Source organism: Aulonocara stuartgranti (assembly GCF_965226115.1).
Source record: "Aulonocara stuartgranti genome assembly, chromosome: 4".
Classification (NCBI taxonomy): domain Eukaryota; kingdom Metazoa; phylum Chordata; class Actinopteri; order Cichliformes; family Cichlidae; genus Aulonocara; species Aulonocara stuartgranti.
Window position 1 is genome coordinate 32484225 of NC_138942.1, and position 20087 is coordinate 32504311.

General features: G+C 50.6%; 2 protein-coding genes across 2 annotated transcripts in view; one reads left to right on the plus strand and one right to left on the minus strand.

The window, feature by feature from the left end:
• The window catches only part of LOC309704681 (uncharacterized protein), a 235740-nt gene that overhangs the window by 146729 nt on the left and 68924 nt on the right, over positions 1 to 20087 (plus strand). The window lies entirely within an intron of this gene.
• LOC309705600 (uncharacterized protein) lies at positions 15623 to 19712 on the minus strand (the record flags this gene model as incomplete). Its single annotated transcript, XM_082531513.1, has 3 exons — positions 15623 to 16395; positions 16525 to 17273; positions 17389 to 19712. The coding sequence occupies 3 exons, from the start codon at positions 19710 to 19712 to the stop codon at positions 15659 to 15661; spliced, it is 3810 nt and encodes a 1269-aa protein (XP_082387639.1). The 3' UTR covers positions 15623 to 15658.

Consider the following 20087-nt stretch of genomic DNA (forward strand, 5'->3'; position numbering starts at 1 on the left):
TTTGGCTCGGACCTCATCCTGCAAGCTGTATTCGACAAGGGCACGTAGGCGATGCACATGGTTTGGTATTTTCGTCATAGCAGTTGCATCTAGGTCCTGGTCCCCGTCGGTGTATCTGTCAAAAATACTTTCGGTTATGTGAGTGCACCGCTCTGCAATGTCATGTTGACACGACCTCAGTTGTTCTACAGCCATAACTGTATCGTACGTGGGGTGGCGGTGTATGTATATACGCGGATGGTTATTCGAGAGATATAGCAATAGCTGGCTACACTATCCAGCCGACCTGGCTACACTATCCAGCCGACCTGGCTACATTTTCCAGCCGACCTGGCTACACTATCCAGCCGACCTGGCTACACTATCCAGCCGACCTGGCTACACTTTCCAGCCGACCTGGCTACACTTTCCAGCCGACCTGGCTACACTATCCAGCCGACCTGGCTACATTTTCCAGCCGACCTGGCTACACTATCCAGCCGACCTGGTTACATTTTCCAGCCGACCTGGCTACACTATCCAGCCGACCTGGTTACATTTTCCAGCCGACCTGGCTACACTTTCCAGCCGACCTGGCTACATTTTCCAGCCGACCTGGCTACACTTTCCAGCCGACCTGGCTACACTTTCCAGCCGACCTGGCTGCATTTTCCAGCCGACCTGGCTACATTTTCCAGCCGACCCAGGGTTCCAGGCAACCTGTAACTCTGGGCTGGCCTACCCAGAACAAGAGCTTATTTAACAGAACAGCACAGGGTAGCAGACTTGTGCTGTGTCTACAGTCATGTCCTTGGCAAATAAGCACATCATAGCCGGCATTGTACGCCCCACAACCCCGGACGCCAAGCGGGCACTACCGCGGGCCGTGTACATGAAGCGTTTCCATGTAAGCAAATGGAAATGCGTACAGGATCAGCAAACCAAGACGCTGGCGGTGGTGCACGCATTGGTGCCCGAAAGGAAGCTATTTGCTTACTGCCAAAGGGTACAAAGAACCTTCCTCTCCTGGTTACCACCGTACAACAAGAATTTGTGTTCAAAGTTATCGCTTCAAGACATTCTGGACTGCGAACTCGATTGCGGGGCCGTTTACTTTATCAACACCGTAGACTTCACCGGCCCCGATCCGAGTGATAGGGATTACGCCGAAAGGTCTTGCACCGAGCCTACATTCGGCTTACAGATCCAAAGCTACAATGGAACCGTGCCCACTGGACGTCCTAACTCGTGGGAGACCACGCGTGCACCTGTCATGGACGATCACACCCGACGTGAAATGGGGCTACCTCCCCGCCTTGTGTCTTCTGCTACAGTGCCCGCCGCGGCACAAAGACCTGGGCCTGGGAGCTACAGGGCGGATGGGCCGTCCGTGTCGCAGGAGGTAATAATCGACGTGGACAGACCATCCGTGCAGGAGGCAATCGACGTGGACGGACCGTCCGCGTTGCAGGCGACAATCGACGCATCTTTCAACGAACCCCAACGGTCAACGTCCTCTACGCCTTCTGTGTCAATCGGAAGACCTACGGACCTATACACGTGTCCCTGTTGTTACGAACGGACACACATGTGTGTGTTTAACTGTGGACACGTTGCATGTGAGAATTGCATCCTGAAAAGCGTGACAGTGTCAGGGTTGCGAAGGTGTTTCTACTGTAAAAGCCGGTGGACGTGGTACCGGTTCGTCCGTATGAGTAGCGTGTCACAGGATGTAATCTGTTCGGATTGTGCTAAGGCTAAGATGTACATCAAGCCTTGCGGTCACGCTAGCTGCGAATGTCCTAATCCTGTTTGTTCAGAATGTGTACGCGGAGAAACGGTCAGGTTGTATCTTTAAGTGTAACATGTGTCACGCTTAGACATAGTCTTGCGCACCTGTACTCTACAACGTTTTAGCAAGAGAATGGGCGTGTGTTTGCTTGCATTGTGATGTTTGTACATGTATGTGTTGACATTGTAATCACCATTTGTCAAATAAAACAAAAAAAACCCCAAAAAACCCACAAAGGTGTCATCGGCTATGTATGAGTACGTGTGCTGTGTAATACCAAAACGTTCACAGACTCAGTTTATAGTACGTACAAGACAAACTTTATTTGGTTTTATGTACAGTCTGCGGTAGTAACAACAGATGTGATCTTTGTCTTTGGTGTGTCTTTGGACATTTTACAATTTGAACTTGATCTACAACACTGTGATTGATATTAAACCAACAACAATAAAAAGAGACTTTGGTATCCTACACAGGCGTGAATCTTTATTGCTGTTTTTTTTTTGCACACTACAACAACAACAACAACAGAATAGCACTACATCATATAACCAGTTGGTGAATTGTACAGGTTTGAATTTCTGGTGACATATTCCCGCGGCACTGCCATGTTGGTCACAACGTCCGTCATATCCGAGGGGTCAGAGTCACTGTGTTCTTTTTCGTGTTTCCCTCGCAGTACGGATGCCGTAAGTATCATGGTGACCACGTACATCGCGTATATGATGATGTTGAACACCGCAATAGCACATTCGACGTTATGCGACCTATGCTCGTTACTGGTGAGGGGACGATATAGCAACTCCATGCACCCTGCGATCACGGCCATAAACAGTTCCACGTTCATCATCGCCAAGCACGCGTACACAGTCATGGTGCTCCGTGTGACAGGGTTGGTAGAAGTGGCGGCCGAAGCGTCGACCTTCCGTTTGCTGATTGCGGCGAAGTAACTTAGCACTATGCTCACCACCATGGCAAGGCACCCTAGGACGACCAGAGCAATCCCAGCGTGAATGTAAGCGTATCTGTGCTCTTGGTTACTGTCGTCGTCGTTGTCGTACGTCAGCTTGGACGAATGCTTATGGTCGAGGAAATACATGATGTTATTTGGTAGCGTCAGGAAACCCACGATGAGAGATGTTATGACAGCAATCGAGCTTCCGAGGCGGCCTGTGAATCGCGCCATGGACGAGGCTGCGGCGCCCGACACGGGCGCAAATTTTGCCGCGAACATGTCTTTGCCGTTCGACACGAGCGACTTTAACGCGGGCATTCTCTTGCGGTTCATCGTCGTTGCGTGTAACGTGTCTGGCGAACGTGCGGGTTTTTTTTTTTAGTATCTACTGACTATTAGTACACCATGTCGGCCGATACGCAACGCTTTGCCGAACTGGCCGCTGTTAGTTTTGCTCTGCGCGACGATGTTAGGAAACGCGACGATCGAATTCAAGACCGTGTCAGGCTGCCTGCACGCGAAGTCGACGAATGACCATCGGTGGTACAAAGTGCAAGGCATAACGAGAACGCTGGACTCTATGGCTCAGCAGAAAAGGCGAGGAAACCATAACCTGATAAACATGGACGTGTTCACACGAGCGCTGCAAGACCGACACAGCAACCCCGAAAGTAAGTTGGACTGGGTCGTCGACTACATCAAACAACTGAACGTCTCCGAGAGCAAGGCTTCAGAGTTTCAGGCTGGTGTGCTGCGGATATTTACGTATAGCAAAGTCCCTAGCGTAGCGGCGTGTAGACGGGTGTGGGATAAAACACGTATGTCAACGCACATCGGAGTGGCGGTGGACGCAGATTGCAAAGATGTATTCAACGGGAAAAAAACCAAACCCCAGGTCGGTCCAGTTTCCCAACTTATCCTCACGCAACTAGAGGCCTTGCACCTGCGTCCGATTTGCGGAGGCTTACGAGTGGCCGGCATACCGTCCCCCGACCGCTGCTCGGGTGCAAAAAAGCGGTACACGTACCATAACCGCTGTGTAGCCGGGTGTAAGGGCATACAGCCAGACTGGGGGTTCTACACCGAAATCGACATGGTTGCGTACGACACGGTCACAAACACAGTGGCGTTGCTAGAGCTCAAGACCAGGCATAGCGACGTTCTAGATAAAGCGACGCTATGGCGTTATAACACCCAGCTGTGGCTGACGTGGGTGATGTTTTCCGTCACCTACCCCAGCGCGGCTCAGCGCTCCGCCGCCCACTTGGTCATAGTGAGACCCGGGACGAATTTGGTTAGAATACGGAGCTGTACCAAGCCCACCGTATCGAAAAGCATGAGGCGTAATTTCCCTTGGCTGACATGTTTCTGCACACAGGTTCTCAACTGTCTAGCTCCTACTTGTGTGCACATGAGGTCATATAACAGAAGCGATACTATGTACACGGAGGACCTTTGCTCACAAGTCAACCCGGGAGATCTAAGCCACAGGAACATATGTTTCAACGAAGAAAAGAAGAAACTTAAACGCGACAAAGTGCACTCCGACCAACAGCCTCCGCAGCAGCCGACACAACGCGTGCCTGATCACTGAAGTGTGTGTGTGTGTGTGTGTGTGTGCCCGTGTGTGTGCCCGTGAGTGCGGCTGCTATAATAACGCCAGTCAGGCCGCGACGAGTTGATAGGACGACGTCTGACAATGGGACTGAAGAACCAGGCGCTGCACGTTATGCTCGCGAATCCCCATCTATCGCCGTTCGATGTGATAGAGCGACCCACGGAACGATACGACTGGATGTTAATCGACCATTTGATAATGAGATTTAAGGTCAAGGCTAGCGACTACGTGGAAGGAGATCGGCTAGCGTCCATCGAAAACATGGCAAGAACACTGGCGGAACATTACAATCGAGACAGATGGACGTCAGAGTGTCTGATTCTGGTAAAGGACGGACGGGGAGCGCAAAAGCCGGCGGTTAGAGAAACCAGAGACCGCTACCCGCTTGCGCCCCACCTGGATTTCTGTAGACGAAACGCGGACGCTATAGACTATCTCACCTTGAAACTGCTACGCGACACCAACGTGGCAAAAAAGGCAGTGTTTCTGGTCACCGGACGAGACTGGGGTTCTTCCCGTGACATCTTGTGTGAATCTAACAACGAAGACGTGGTGTTGCATCTGAAAAATGAAGTCGACGGCATCGGAACCGTAGCCAGACCGCCCGGAGTCCACGGGGCGTACGTGGCGTCGTTTGCGAATCGACCTCTGGAGGGACACCTCGTGTTTCTGGACGGCGCGTGCCGGAAGAGCTCGAGCACAGAGGCCGATACTCTGATGGTAGAACTGGCCAACGCTCTTCCGGGCACTGTTCTGGTATGCACGGCAGACTCAGACGTGATAGCCGTGCTCACGGCTTGCGGGCGCGAAGGGCTCACACTGCGGTTGGCCAACACGAGCTACGACAGCAATCGACCGATGCACAGCTCCGCGTTTGGCGACCTGCTCGCGGAGGCGCCCACGGTTGGCGGTTTACGGACAACTGACGCGGACTTCGAAGCCCGCAGGCCCAGATTCCGTACGCTGTACGACATTGCGGAAGACGACGATCACCTCGGGGAAGAAGAGCTCGAGCTCCTGCACGGAGAGTGGGAAAGTCTCGTGGCGGACAAAGACCAAGACTCCACGTTGCCGCAACGATTAGCTAGGTATTTCTATCTGAGTGGAATACGAGGCTCCGTGTACGGCGAATTTCTCACCAGAGTGTTCAAGTTAAATGCAACGGATAAAGCCGAAGTTGCGCGCAAGATACTAGCACGCCTTGCCGTGGTGGGTCCGCGGGGGTTGAAATCGAAATCGGCATTCGTTGACACTTTTGAGTTGTTACCCGCATGTCACGACGCCGTGGCCTCTGAGGGCTCTGCTGTGAATAACAAACGATGTGGGGGAGAGCTCACTGCGGAGGACGACGCGTGTGTCGCGAGCTCAAAGCGACTACTCGAACGCATGAACAAACTTAGCAAGCTGTACATGGAAGGCAAGGTGCCTCGCTTCAGTCACGGCAGGTACCTGCGACTGACCAAAATGGGCTCTCATCTGTACGTTCGCGTCAAGCAAGACGTCGCGAAGTACCGGCGGCTAAAACATAAACTCCTCGTCCTTCTTATCCTGTTCGGTACGGATTACACCCGCACGTTCCGAGGACTCGGACCCAAGGGGCTTCTAAAGGTTGGTGCGAACGATCGGTTCGCGAGCTGGTGTGACGATCTAAAGGCTGCGTGGGATAACGAAGATCGCGCCGCATCTTTGGAACAGTACCACGTTCTTTATAAGACATTGGCTTTCATGGCTAAGATCCCTGACAAAACGCAAGCCAGTTGGACTCCGACGCGATCGTCGCTGACGTTCAGAACCATGAAATATGTGTACGACCTGTGGAGCTTGACGCATCCAAAAGGAAGCGAAGCTTATGGTTTCCGTGTAGACGAGAACAGTGTTATGACTTTTGCCGAAACGGCGTAAGTTTTGGGGTGGCTGCGTTGTGCTACGTATGAAAGTTGTGTGTTTATGTACATGGGGGGGGTGGTATGTATCTGTGTGCTAATAAAATTGGGAATAAACCGAGCCTATGACTTGTGTGTGTGTAATTTCTGTTTATTTCACAATCATCAATTCCAACGTACAACACTCGAAATGCTTTACAAAGGCAGCTAATAACAGCAAACATCACACACACTTTCACGGTCACGTTTTCCGTACTCTTATTCAGCAGTCAGTCGATCCGCATGCAAACCGTGCTCGCCTCCCAGTCATCCAGGCCGTATATGTGCATGTTGTGTGAGAGCAGTATAAGGCTAATGCTGTGTTTAGTAACCGCTGGTATATCCGGATTATGGAGCAGCATGCGAATCATGTCCAGCATTGCATTTTCACACGCATCAATTATGTATTCTCTATCATGTTGATAAACTGTCTGCCACTTGTAGCACGTAAACTGAATATCCAGCAGCCGTGAATTGCCCCTGCGGAACACGACGTGAAAGTCTTCGTATTCTTCTGTCAGTATCACGCGTTCTGCGAACATGTGGTCCACGGCTGCCAGGATCTCTGTGACTTTGGGTAAGAAGCTGTAGTCGGCGAGGGCTTTCGATACTCGGTCGAGTCCGCTTCCAAGCGCTGACTGCGCGTCCTCCGTTAAGGTGTGAGTGGCTTTGGTTCGCTCTAGTGGAAAGCAACAGACAGGGCGACTTAGCATTTAACGTTTAAAAGTCAGCGTGTAACGTGTCATCTTGCGAGTTATAGTACCTGGGGGACCTTTTGTCCCGTGCTTTTCCATGCTCTCGTACAACTCCTTGTTGTTAGTCTGCACTATACGAAGAAACTTAGCGGCCCGCTCTTCGTTCTCCAAACAGTGATCGATGATCGTACGGGTTTTCCTCACTAGGTTCGGGGTGGAGAGTAACTTGCACTCCAAGCGGTAGCCTTGGAACGCTTCCGAGGCGTCCTCAACTATGTCGGATAACGATTCGTAGCACTCGGCTATGTCGTGCCTGTACGCTTCGAGTTTCTCTAGGCTCATGTTCGCGATCCAAGCTTAGCCTTAGAAAGCTTGTGATGACTACTCGTTCCCGGTCGGCTACTGTGTCTCAGCTGGCTACTTATCTCAATCGGCTACTCGTGCGACGGCTGTATAAGGCTGATGATGCCGTCTACTAGCCGCTGGTATATCTGGATTATGGAGCAACTTGTGTGTAAATCCCAGTCGGTCGCTGTAGCCAGGTCGGCTGGGTAATGTAGCCAGGTCGGCTGGGTAATGTAGCCAGGTCAGCTGGGTAATGTAGCCTGGTCGGCTGGGTAATGTAGCCTGGTCGGCCGGGTAATGTAGCCTGGTCGGCCGGATAATGTAGCCGGGTAGGCTGAATAATGTGGCTGAATAATGTGGCTGGGTAGGCTGCATAATGTATCCAGGTCGGCTGACTAAGTCGGCCGGTGCCGTAGGTCGGCCACCTTGTTATTTTGGAGTAGGAGTGGGGGCTTTAGGTGTAACATATAGTGCTTTAGGTGTAACATATAGTGGTTATATGTATAATAAATAACATATCACACTGAGCAAAGTGATCGTGTTCGTTTATTATTTTTTCATTGTTTCAAATACACACAAAGAGCAAAGAGCATTGTGACATGGCAACAAACATACACAGTTTCACAGCGGTACAATGATCCACGTGTGTTGAATACATAACATGGCCTACAAACGAATGTCATTTCTTGTCAAAATATTTCAACAGTGTACCTTTGCTATTGCTCACACGGGTACGTTTCGCGGCGGGCTCGCCATGATCAGAATGTGTTGCGAGGGGTGGTCGGTCAGAGCAAGGTTGCAGTGTTTGGCTGACATCGATTGCTTTTGCCAGCGACTCTAAATATTTGATCATGACGCTACTTTGAGGACCAGGGCACGGTTTTTCTTTTCTGCGCACGGCTGACATAGTGGCCACGGTGTCACAGGGGCAATCGGCGTTTGTAGTTACACACCTCGACCCGGCTCACATAGCAACGATGTGTCCACAAAAGTCCACGCTGTCCTCTAGATCACCGTCGGACTCTACGGGTGCCACTGGGTCTTCCGCAGGGCGATGTGAATCCACAGCAGCGTGGTCGATGTACTCGTCTTCGATGTACTCGTATTCTGTAGGGGCGCTCGTTCTTCGGCGTTTAATCTCTGGAGACTTACACGCACTGGACCCGTCGTCCGTGCTTGAGCTCAGTCTTGGGCGTTTAATCTTTGGAGACTTGCACTTGCTCTCGGGATTACTGGCGTCCGAATCCGAATGAAAAGAAGGTGACTTTCTCCGACGCTTGCCTGGACCTTTCGCTCGATCGCCCTTGTGCTGCTTCTTCCTGCTGGTTGTTGTCTTACGGCTTAAGCGATCAATCGGCGTTTCCTTTACCTTTCTAGGTGGTGACTTTGTAGGAGACTTTGCGGGCGACTTGCTAGTGAACTTTGCACTTGTCGTCGGTCGATCGTCACCATCAGTGTCATCTTCATCGCCGTGGTGTTTGCGTCGTCGCTTTTCTATTCTCGCCGGGGCGGGTTCCTCCTCCTCCTCGGAGTCAGAGGAAAATAACGCGCCTTTATGCACACCAGAGTGTTCGGGGATGTCGTGGTCCGACTCAGCGTCAGAGTCGTCAGCGCGACGGCGGCGGTCAATTCGACCGAAGGCTATCTGTTTCACAGGGCCGCAAGCGTCAGAGTCACTCTCTACGATGCTGTAATCGTCCTCGCTCCTGTCGTCAATGAAGTCGTCCTCCAAGTCGTATTGATCTAGACGCTTGTCATCATCGTATCTGCCCGACAATTCATCCTTGTCATACTCCTCCGTGGCCAGCAACTCTTCGCCTTGGGCCGCTGTGTAATCGTACTCCCCTTCTTCTTCGTCCTGGCCAGATTCCTCATCGGCGTCATCCTCGCAGCTCATTGCTTCCTGGCAAAGCAATTCTTCTCTGTCAGCGTTGGAGCGGGACGTTTTGTTGGCTCTGCTTTTCTTGTTGCACTGATCACGGTCCACCAGCGTGGTCTTTGTTGCGAGCGTACGCGCAAAAGCTCGTTTGCCTTTTCTTGCCTCGGATGAAATTGTGGCCTTTGTTGCGGGTGCACGCGTGAAAGCTCGTTTGATTTTGCTTATCCAGTTTTTGGTCGATATGGCGCCCAAGCGGTCGATCAGAGCCAAACTCAGTTTATCTTGTAAACCGTGGGCGTTCAGCTGTTCTACCACGATGGGATTGCTAGACACCCATTGTTCCAACACCAAACTGTATTTCTCGTGCAGCAGCGTTTTCTCCAAGCCGAGAACGCTGCACACAGCTTCTCGTCTTGTGTTATCTGCGTACAACCAAGCTGCGCTTTGTAATAGAGTCCCTATGTTTCTGACCCACGTGCCCAAAGGGGGGTTGTCAGGCACGATCATAGAAAAGCACCAGGGTTTTTGGGACGGTGATACCGGTCCGGTTGCGACGTCGACGTCGCGTCTCGACGCTTTCTCTGACCTAGGCGAGGCAGATCCGACTGAGACGTTCGACGCTTTGCGGTTGGAGTTACCGTCGTCCGGCGGCGTGTTGCTGTTGTCGTCGTTGTCGTCGTCGTCGATATCGTCGGCGGTCTTGGTGTTCTTCTTCAGCTTGTTAATTTTGTTGTGGTACACCCTCAGGTTGTGGAAGAGCACTTTCATGTTGCTATAATCTCTGCCTCTAGCAGTGTCTTTCGGAGCCGGTGTGTCTTTTATCAGCTGTTGCCACTTCTTAAAGGTGTCGTTTATGTTGTGGGTGCCCAAGTTCCTGAACAGGTCTCTCGTTGCATGCCTTTGCGCTTTGTTGATGACACCGCTGTTCGACGCTCTAATCCGCCTGTCGATGCTGGCCAGGGCGCGCCAGTCTTCCTTGAACTGTTGCTGCAGTAAAGCAATGTTGTTCCTATGAATCTGCGCGCGATACGCGCCGTCTTCGTTGTAGCACTCGTAGGCTCGAACGTACTGGTTGGCTTTTTGCGTATTACACAGTAACAGCTCTGCAACAGCAAACGCATTGGGCACCCTGTCGTCCATTAGCTTGATGCCCAGATCCACTATCTCGCACATTATCGGCTCTTCGATCGCGCAGGCCACGTGTTTTGGGGTGTAGTTACACCAGTTGCTGGCGGGAGGGCTCACCCGTTTTAGGAACGCGGTAAGCGCAGGATTGGTTATGTCCTGATGCAACTCGGGTCCGGCCAGGAAAGTCTCTCTGCCGCTGAGCTCGTTTAGCAGTGTGTAGCAACACTGCAGCAGCTCTCCGCTACCTTTTACGCAGGAGTGTTTCAAGGCCCTGCAAAAGCGTGCGGTGGTAGATATGTATAACGTTCGCTTGTCCTTCTGCTGGTCGCGCAACGAAACCACCGGTGTCATGTTACCTCGCTTACGGCCCACCACGCGTGCCGTGCGTCTGAAGTACACAGTTTTGGCCACGCCGGCGTGACACGTGAATCTCGACAGATCGCATATCACGTCCACGTCCGAGAAACAGTCCACGCTTCCCGGTCGTTTACTGACTTGCAGGTCAGCTGACTCAGTGTCCAGTACACAACACATGGGTTCCACATCAGCAATGGTGTCTCCGGTTTCCCCACACGTCTGCGTAGCAGACGTTCTGTCATTGTCCTCTCCGCTGCGTAACAACTGCATCGGTTGTATGTGCTTGAACGATGGAGTGAGAGCATCCGGATGAGTGGGGACTTCTAGAGACATGTCCCAGAACTCATATCTATCGCCCGTTATGTCCTTTAACAGGTTTAAGCTTTGGACACCCGGCACGATTAGGACCTGCTGCATGAAATAAGCAGCGCTCCCGCTCATCAAATTCACCGTGTACGTGCCCAACATCGATCTGGGCTTGTCACAGAACCGTAGCTCTAACTCCTTGTCCGTTTGGGACCACATTGTCACGACCGGTATGACAACGCGGTCCTCTGCGACAGACTTCAACGCTGTAGAGGGTATGTAAAAGAGGGTGTAGTTTTTCAAAGCCAACATTAGCTGTTTCATACCGGCCCTGTCTTCGGTTGACATACATTCTAAGCCATCGGCTCGCAAGTCCATAATATCCATCAAAGCAGTCAAAAGCGACTTGGAAGGGTTTTGTTTGAAACGGCCGATGTCTTCGATCACCATGTCTCTGACGATTTTCCGTGTCGTCTTGTGTTGAAACGCTTTGCTTTTCTCGGATAACATAGACTCTTTCACTGTCATGGCTTCGGCTACCTGGTCGAATAAACCAACGGTGTCGGTGCATGTGAACGCCCGACTGTCCTTTTGTTCATCTGAGTACCAGGCAGGCTTGTCGGTCACCACGAACTGCATATTCGTCCCGTGTGTGAGTGCTCTGATGTACAAGGGAAAGCAATGCCCCTGCTTTATGTTCTCGCTCCAACCGAGATGTTTCCAATTGCTGTGTGGGATAAGCTCTCTCCTTATCTTCAACTCTTGTGAAATGTCTCTGAGTCACGACAAAACACTCCACACGGTGACGTGAAATGCCTGTCCGACCCACAGCACCAACGTTCCCGACCTGCAGCTCCAACGTCCCCGACCTGCAGCTCCAACGTTCCCGACCTGCAGTTCCAACGTCCCCGACCTGTAGTTCCAACGTCCCCGACCTGCAGCTCCAACGTCCCCGACCTGCAGTTCCAACGTTCCCGACCTGTAGTTCCAACGTCCCCGACCTGCAGTTCCAACGTCCCCGACCTGCAGTTCCAACGTTCCCGACCTGTAGTTCCAACGTTCCCGACCTGTAGTTCCAACGTCCCCGACCTGTAGTTCCAACGTCCCCGACCTGCAGTTCCAACGTTCCCGACCTGTAGTTCCAACGTTCCCGACCTACAGCACTTCTTGTTTTGCTCACAGCAGCTTTGTTGCTGGGCGCAGAGTAAAAGTCACCAAGTTAGTGTGTCACTCCCAGACCGCAACCCGCTCAACTAGGCCTCGTGCTCCTTGTAGCGTTTGCAATTTCTCAGTGCTACACATTTAATTAACTACGGCCTTTGTGAATCATGGACGTCGACTGGATTTCCACATTACAAATGCGCGCAGCTCGCATGCGTCTTAAACTTGTGTATAGGGAAAGCGTGACCGGTGTGAAACACAGACTGGTCCACGTTGTCAACGTACACGTGGAGAACGCTGCAGATCTCAAGGCCACGGGCCGTGGTTCGAGAAAGAAAGAGGCCAAACGCACAGCAGCTAAAGCGCTCTATGCGTTACTACAGGACAGGATCGACCGGCAAACGGCGTCCAAGGCTACCGAACCTTTTCAAGAGCAAATCGACGACAACGCACGCAAGTGTAGCAACCCCTTCCATGAGTACACGGTACTCGATAATAAACGAAAACGGACTGACCTAGAAGCATCCGAGTGTGAAGAAAGTCAACCCGACCCCGACGACTGCACAGAGACACCTCGGTCAAAGGAACACTACCCTCAACAGTCTGATAATCACATTGGACAACTGCAGGTGTGTCAGGCTGCTTGTGTGTATTTACACACATAACGTTACAATTGCAAATATGCTGTACATATAACACATCGTATTGCCTCTTTCAACAGGAAATCTGCCAGCAGACCAATTGGCCATTGCCCAAATATAACTTTGTCTTCACTGAGGGTCCTCGTCGCTACGCATGTCAATGTCAACTTACTATACCCTTGGACGTCCACGCAAGTGATGCCGACTGTGCAGTAGATGCCACGTCTGATCGCGTTCGTACACGACTACACGGTGGGCAACACGGTGGGCAGGCGTGGGATTGCATGTCATATCCATAACATAAATGGCGGTAACAAGTGTAGTAATTCTCTGTGAAACTTTTGTGTTTCCTCACCACAGGCACGGGAGACTCTAAAGGAGCGGCTAAACAAGCGTCGGCTGGGAACACTCTCCTTTGGCTTTACAGACACAAGCTCATCTAGCAATCCAGCCGCATACACCATGCTGAACAACAGTACGACGTGTACTCATCGCCGGGATATGTGGTGTACATGGTCTATGATACTTGTAATGATGGTGTCCGTCCTACTTCTTGTGTATGGTGCGTACTGCATGTGTACGCTTTGCGTCGAAAGAAATAGACACAGGCGAATCGTCAGGTTTCATAGCACTCGTATATAATTTTTGTGTTAGACATGAAATAAAGACAAAAACATTTTCACATTACATTGTTGTCTTCTTCTTTTGCACATACTCATAATAAAAAAAAAACGCACAAAAGTACAAAGAAGGCTTGTTCCGCGACCCGGGGCTCCTCGGACCTCCTGTGTCACAAATGCTGCTTCTAACCAAAAAGTGTGGCGACAGACACACTGTCCAGCAGTGTCAGTCTTGGACCGTCTTGCGATGATGATGATGTTTCAGCAGTGATTCCTCTTGCTCGGTTACCACGGTCATAACCGATGGACTCTGTGGCCCAACGACGACCGAGTGCCCACCGTCACAGCACTCGTCGTCCATTGCACAGGTGGTGGGTTTGTACACGGCGTTGTATACTGCGGTGCCATCCCCCGGTTTGTAAATGTACGAAGGGGTTCGTCTTTCGTACAGTTTGTAGCTGATCAGTGCCAACCCCAAGACAATGAAGACCGGAGCCGCTATAACTGTGACCTTAAGCCAGTCCTCGTTCTCCGTCCACCACCAATATGGGCTATAATCGTTGTGACCGCTCATGGTTGGTCGTGTAATGTGTGGTGGTATTAGACAAAAATCACAGTCTTGCACAAGGAGCGTCAATGTGTATAAGAGCTTGTTTTTATTAAAAAGCATCATTAGTAATGAGATGTATGCACAGATACATAGGAGCGGTACAACATACAATCAGTGGTGCCTTTTCACAAGGCCAACACCGTTTCAGAAGAGATCCCCAGGTAGACCAGCAGATCCCTACGGTCCAAAAGGTTCAGGATTGCAAACATGACACACTTGTAATATTTTTTACAGTAGTTAAAAATCTTGGGGGCCAGTTCGTAGATGCTCTTTTCTTCCATCCAACCATATGGAATGCGCAGACAATCGCGACTATCCAAAATGTTCCAAGCAAGAAGCATTTTAACCCTACGGATTTCACTGCCGCTGAGTTCACACATCAACTGGCAAAGCATGCGCTGGGCGTGAACGTGGTCGACGTCCTCCAGAACCAGTTGGGTTGGACATGTCGCATTGTAATGCTTGTCGTTTGTCAGCGCGTCGGGATTCATAGCTCGGAACGAAGCTTCGATTGTTTCTCTCGTCACATCGCAGCATAAATGCCGACAAAGGAGTACGATCAGACACTCCGGGTGCCCGTCGGTCTTGTTGTATTTCTCCAAGACGCGTTTGATCTCTTGATGTTGTCGGGTTTCGTACACGAACTCAGTGTCTTCGCTGAGCGTTTTCACCAACCACTGAAAAGCGGACGGTTCTTTGTTCAGGTAATAAGATATGCGGAAATGCCATGATAGTTCCATGTCAGAACACGAGAAGGAGTTCTGACTGCTGTGAAGCTACACTGAATTCAGATGCAACATAAAGCCTGCTTTGAGCTGTCCGGGCTACAGCACGGAGCCCGCCGACCTGCAGCACGGAGCCCGCCGACCTGTAGCACAGAGCCCGCCGACGACCTGCAGCACGGAGCTGTCGGGGCTACAGCAGTTGCTTGTTGTACAGACGACAGGAGACGTGATGTTTTGTTGAAGTTCAGAGTAACTGTTTATTGATATTATCGTCATTTTATTTGTCTTGCCATGGGCAAACTCACCCGTTTGTAGATTACGCTTTGATTACACAGCAAACCAGAATGTACTATATACATGTGTATATAAACAACAGCGATTACAATAAGAGACACAATACCAGTAGCATGCGCGTTTTTGCACATAACGCTTTAGGCACCAAGCGAGACACATTCCCTTCAGTGTAGCATTTGTCTTCATCAATTATACCAGATACAAATTGGTAAGAAAGACTTTATGGCGAGACACATTCCCTTCAGTGTAGCATTTGTCTTCATATATTATACCAGATACACATTGGTAAGAAAGACTTTATGGCGAGACACATTCCCTTCAGTGTAGCATTTGTCTTCATCAATTATACCAGATACACATTGGTAAGAAAGACTTTATGGCGAGAAACATTCCCTTCAGTGTAGCATTTGTCTTCATCAATTATACCAGATACACATTGGTAAGAAAGACTTTATGGTTTACAACACATGTTGTGCATGTATATCAAAAACCATATAAAAACACGAATAAATATATATATATATATATATATATATATATATATATAAATATAAATATAAATATAAATATAAAAGTACAGTGAGAAAGACTTAGCTTCATGGTTTTACAACACTTATGTTACACGAAAGTGTCAAGTGTATACCCTGTGGTCGTTAGAAGTAAAGTAAAGCTTCGATTGTATTTCCACGTCGTGGTGACATCCAAACTCTTGTCTGATGTCAATTTTGACACCCCCGTCAAAATCATTTGGAGGTTGACTGAATAGTTGCTCTGGGTATCTGTGGTCGATGGTGTAATGCAAATCTGTCTGCGCCCTGCGTTGTGTAATCGCAGGCGAGAACACGGACAAGGCTAAACTTTTAGCTGCCAGCATAGAGATGAAATGCGCAAAGGTTGAGCTCTCGGAAGGCATACAGTCAAACACAACCTCAACGACATCCGCATCACCTTTACCGTAGTGTACGCGGATCCATCTGTGTAGATAATATAGCATAGAGTTGAACGCATTAGACGACGTCAACTGGCGTACTCTCTGGTCCCTTCTGTCTGTGATAGGCAGAACTTCTGCCAAACCAGTGTTGGTTTGCCCTGAGCACCACACGGCCAGTATAGTCTGGTCAACAAACACAAAACAGCACCAGTGGAAATGCAGACCGCCCATGTTCACATCGAACAGTTGTGGCGTGTACACATCGGGCGACAACATGAGTTGCGTGTTAGGCGTGTGGCAACCCATGGCGATGTGATCCCAAAAGCCCGGAATGTGCGGCATGCACACAAATCTGTAGGCCATCGCCTCCGGCATGGGCGAGTTCAGCCAGTACTTGAAAGCCATCTCGTCTCGGTTGTTGATTAATCTCTCGAAAGCTGGAAGACAAAAAAAAAATGTTCAAGTGAGCGTAGTGTGCTCTTGTGAAACCATGCAGTGTGTGTGTGTGTGTGTGTGTGTGTGTGTGTGTGTGTGTGTGTGTGTGTGTGTGTGTGCGCAGAACCAACCATTTCTCAGTTCGTCCACAGTCGGAGCACTGCAATGCAGATGCATGATCGTACGCACACCTTCGTCCCCTTCGGTCCTGAAAGCAGCCGTTTGGTCTAGCTCTAGATTCCACTGCACGTGTGCCACGCTAGCTAGCTGGTTGACAGTGACATTGACAATAGCGCGCCTCGACTGCACTTTGTGTATGGCACACCCTTTGTGTTTCGTGTAGCACACAGAGCATATGACACACCCGCAGGCACACTGCAGGGGTCTGTTTAGCTTAATCGTGTAGTCGACACAGAGCACAGTGGCGTTAAATGCACATTGACACACTGTACATTTCACAGCGTTGGAAACTATCTCTAGTATAGACTTGAGTGCTTCGCGGTATTCTCCGTCTTCTGGGTTTACGTGCAGTGTCGGCGGCTGCGGCGGAGCTACAGCTGGCGTACTAACAGGCGACACGCGTTCGCAGGATAATGTATCTGCTGCGTGTGCTACCATCGCGTGTTCTTCGGTATAGCTCAGATCGTCTTTGCGATCTGAAACACTAGAGTTGCTATAGTACCCATGGCCTGTGACGGCTTCTCCGTTATGTGATGATGTCGATGACAACACATAGTTGGGATTTGGTACGTTTTGCTCATTGTTGCTTCTGTTGCCATTGTCCGTCCACAATCTCGCCGGGGCAAACCCAAGGTCGTCGTCACCATTGAATGCATTCACGTAATCTGCAGACTCTTGGGCTGTCTCCATGTCCGCGAACCTATTTTGTACACAAACACAGTGTACAAATTAGATGTGAGTGCTTTAGAAAGACGATTGGCGATGTACACACAGACTGTGGGACCCTCGCCATGTAGATGATATAGTACACTTACCTTGCCGCAGGAACCTCGGTTGTCTCCCTGCTTCTCTTGCTGCCAATTAATCTTGGGCTGGTGCTGTGTTGTTGTTGCATTGCACCCTGATATAAAACAACATTGTCTGCTGTCGCTGGGGCCGGTACAACATCTAGGTACCGAAGGATATCGTCGACGGTTTCGTCAGGCGACTCGTGAGGCAACTCGCTGTGGTTTTGGTATTTTGGCACCTCGTCTTGCGGCGGCTGTTCTGCGGGCTCGTCGCTTGTGTTCTTCTTTATAGTAGTGTTACACATGTCTCTCATACACTGTAGGCTCACCACGGCCACAGTAGAATCGGAGTCATCAAAGGGCAACAACTGTGAGCTTGCTTCGGTCGGGCATAGGGGCTCCTCTTCTCTAGGCTCGGTAATGGATGCCAGATGCCGGCACGCGTCGCTTGTTTCGATTGTTTCCTCTTCTCTAGGCTCGGTAATGGATGCCAGATGCCGGCACGCGTCGGTTGTTTCGATTGTTTCGATTGTTTCCTCTTCTCTAGGCTCGGTAATGGATGTCAGATGCCGGCACGCGTCAGTTGTTTCGATTGTTTCGATTGTTTCTAGGGGCTCCGCTTCCATAGGCTTGGCGGGGGAGCGCAGATTCGAACTGATTTCCTTTAGGGCTGCCTCAGCGGCCTTTTGGCTGGATTCTTCTACTTGTACTGAGGCGACCCACCGACATTTAATATCTTGCGCCTGGTTGTTGGATAAAACACGAAGGTCTGGCGTTGTTTGTTGTGTATCAAGCTTGGGTTTTTCACCATTGGGTACTTCCTGACCGTTCACGACACCAGGCTTGCGTTTCCATTGAGGAGTCGTTCTCGCTGCCTGCCCGCGAGCCCTATGCTTGTGGTGCGGCGTTTGCATCGCCGTTCGAGGGCCAGGAGGAGTGGAACGGCTGTGCGTTTCACCTGGTTTTGCTGGAGATGTGACCTTAGTTTGGGTCGTGATGGTTGGCCGTGTGCTCTGCTCTGAAGCGAGTGCGCTGTTGCTGCCGCTTTGAGGCTTGCGGTGGGTGTTGCGTTGATTAGACATTTGTTTGCGCGGCAAGACGCCGACATGCTCCCGCGTACGTGTCCCAGATGATCCTTTTCCAATACCATGAACCTGTCTTGATGTCGTTGCCACGGTTGGAGAAGACCCTTTGGTGGCTGCAACAGCGGCGGTAGTAAGACTGGCCTTTTTCGTGGAGGCTGCGCGCTGACTGTTTGATTTATGTTCTTCGGGTAATGCCACCTCGTCTTCCGAGTCCGATGAGTCCGATGAGTCCGATGACGACGAAGCAGACGGCGTCGCGCTCGATCCAGATGAACTCGAGCCGGACGACCCGGAGTGATGCGATTCTGCATCACTCGCACTGGAATCGGATGATGAGGCATCATCGGCATTGCCCTCCTGGAGTGCTCGGCCGTTCGTCAAAGAGTGTCTTTGGATCTCTGTGTTCTCTTCCTCCTGAGGCGCAGCTCCATAATTATACTCCGTGCTGCGTGTCAACCCGGCATTGTTGTCTTCGTCAGAGTCGCAGTCTTCTGAGTCGGGGGTGCGAGTGAGTTTAGCATTCCTCCACGGTCTTTTCACACTGTTGTTCCTTTTCACTCGCGGTGGCGTTTGCTTCGGACTCGGTTGTCTCGTCGATTGAGACGGTTGGGTGGGCACAGTGTGTGAACTGCGAGGCTGCTCTTGGCCGATAGCGCGGCATCTGATGTCTTGTGCATCGCGCCCAGTAGAACTGAGAGGCGCACGTTGTAAGGTGATGGGCTTTCCTTTAACCCGGAGAGGCTTTGGTTTGTCGTGATGTGGTTGAGCAGCCTTAGCGGGTAGGTATGAGGTGTCCTTCTGCCTATTGCTCCGATTCCTGTCTTGTCCCGCGAGCTTATTGTTTAAGCGACTTGGTGTGACATCCAGACGCTTCTGTTTATACCCAGTCCTAGAATTTGACATAGGTGTGGTATTGGTATCCCGGGACGTAAGGCGCTGACGGTGCTTTTCTTGTGGTTGTTGCCCTTGGTATCTAGACGAAACGGTTTGGTTGCTTTCCACGTTGTATCGTCTCTGTTTAGCTGGGGTGTAGTATTCCTGCCGTGAATGGGTGCGATTCACAGTTGTCGATTCTCTCAAACCTGAGCTCGTGGGACCGCATGGTCGGCTTTCATTGTTGTATATGCGATGTGTCTTATTATTCTCGTATTCTCGTCGCCGCTGCACGTTCCGAAAAACAGAGGATATTCCTGGTGGTCGTACGGGTCCACACCGTTCGCTGTCGTTTTCTTGACGCCATTGGTATGGTGCATAGTACTCTGCCATGTTCCCTAGTGAAAACGAGCTGAGATCCTCTTAAGCACGGTGTGCACACATAAACTAAGGATCTGTATTTCTCTTTGGATGCACAACGCCTTCCGGAGAATACACAGGTCCAAATTATGTTGTTCCTGGAACATCAACACATAGCTTAGAGTAATCTGGTGGTCAAAATGCACGAGTGTTACACCCTACCCTGAGAACTATATTCCATAACACTATGTAAAACACACAAGAGACGACTACTTGTGAAAGTTGTATTATGTTCACAGTACACCAATTGCAAAGTGCCCGACCTGTAGTTCCAAAGCTCCCGACCTGTAGTTCCAAAGCTCCCGACCTGTAGTTCCAAAGCTCCCGACCTACAGTTCCATCGTTCCC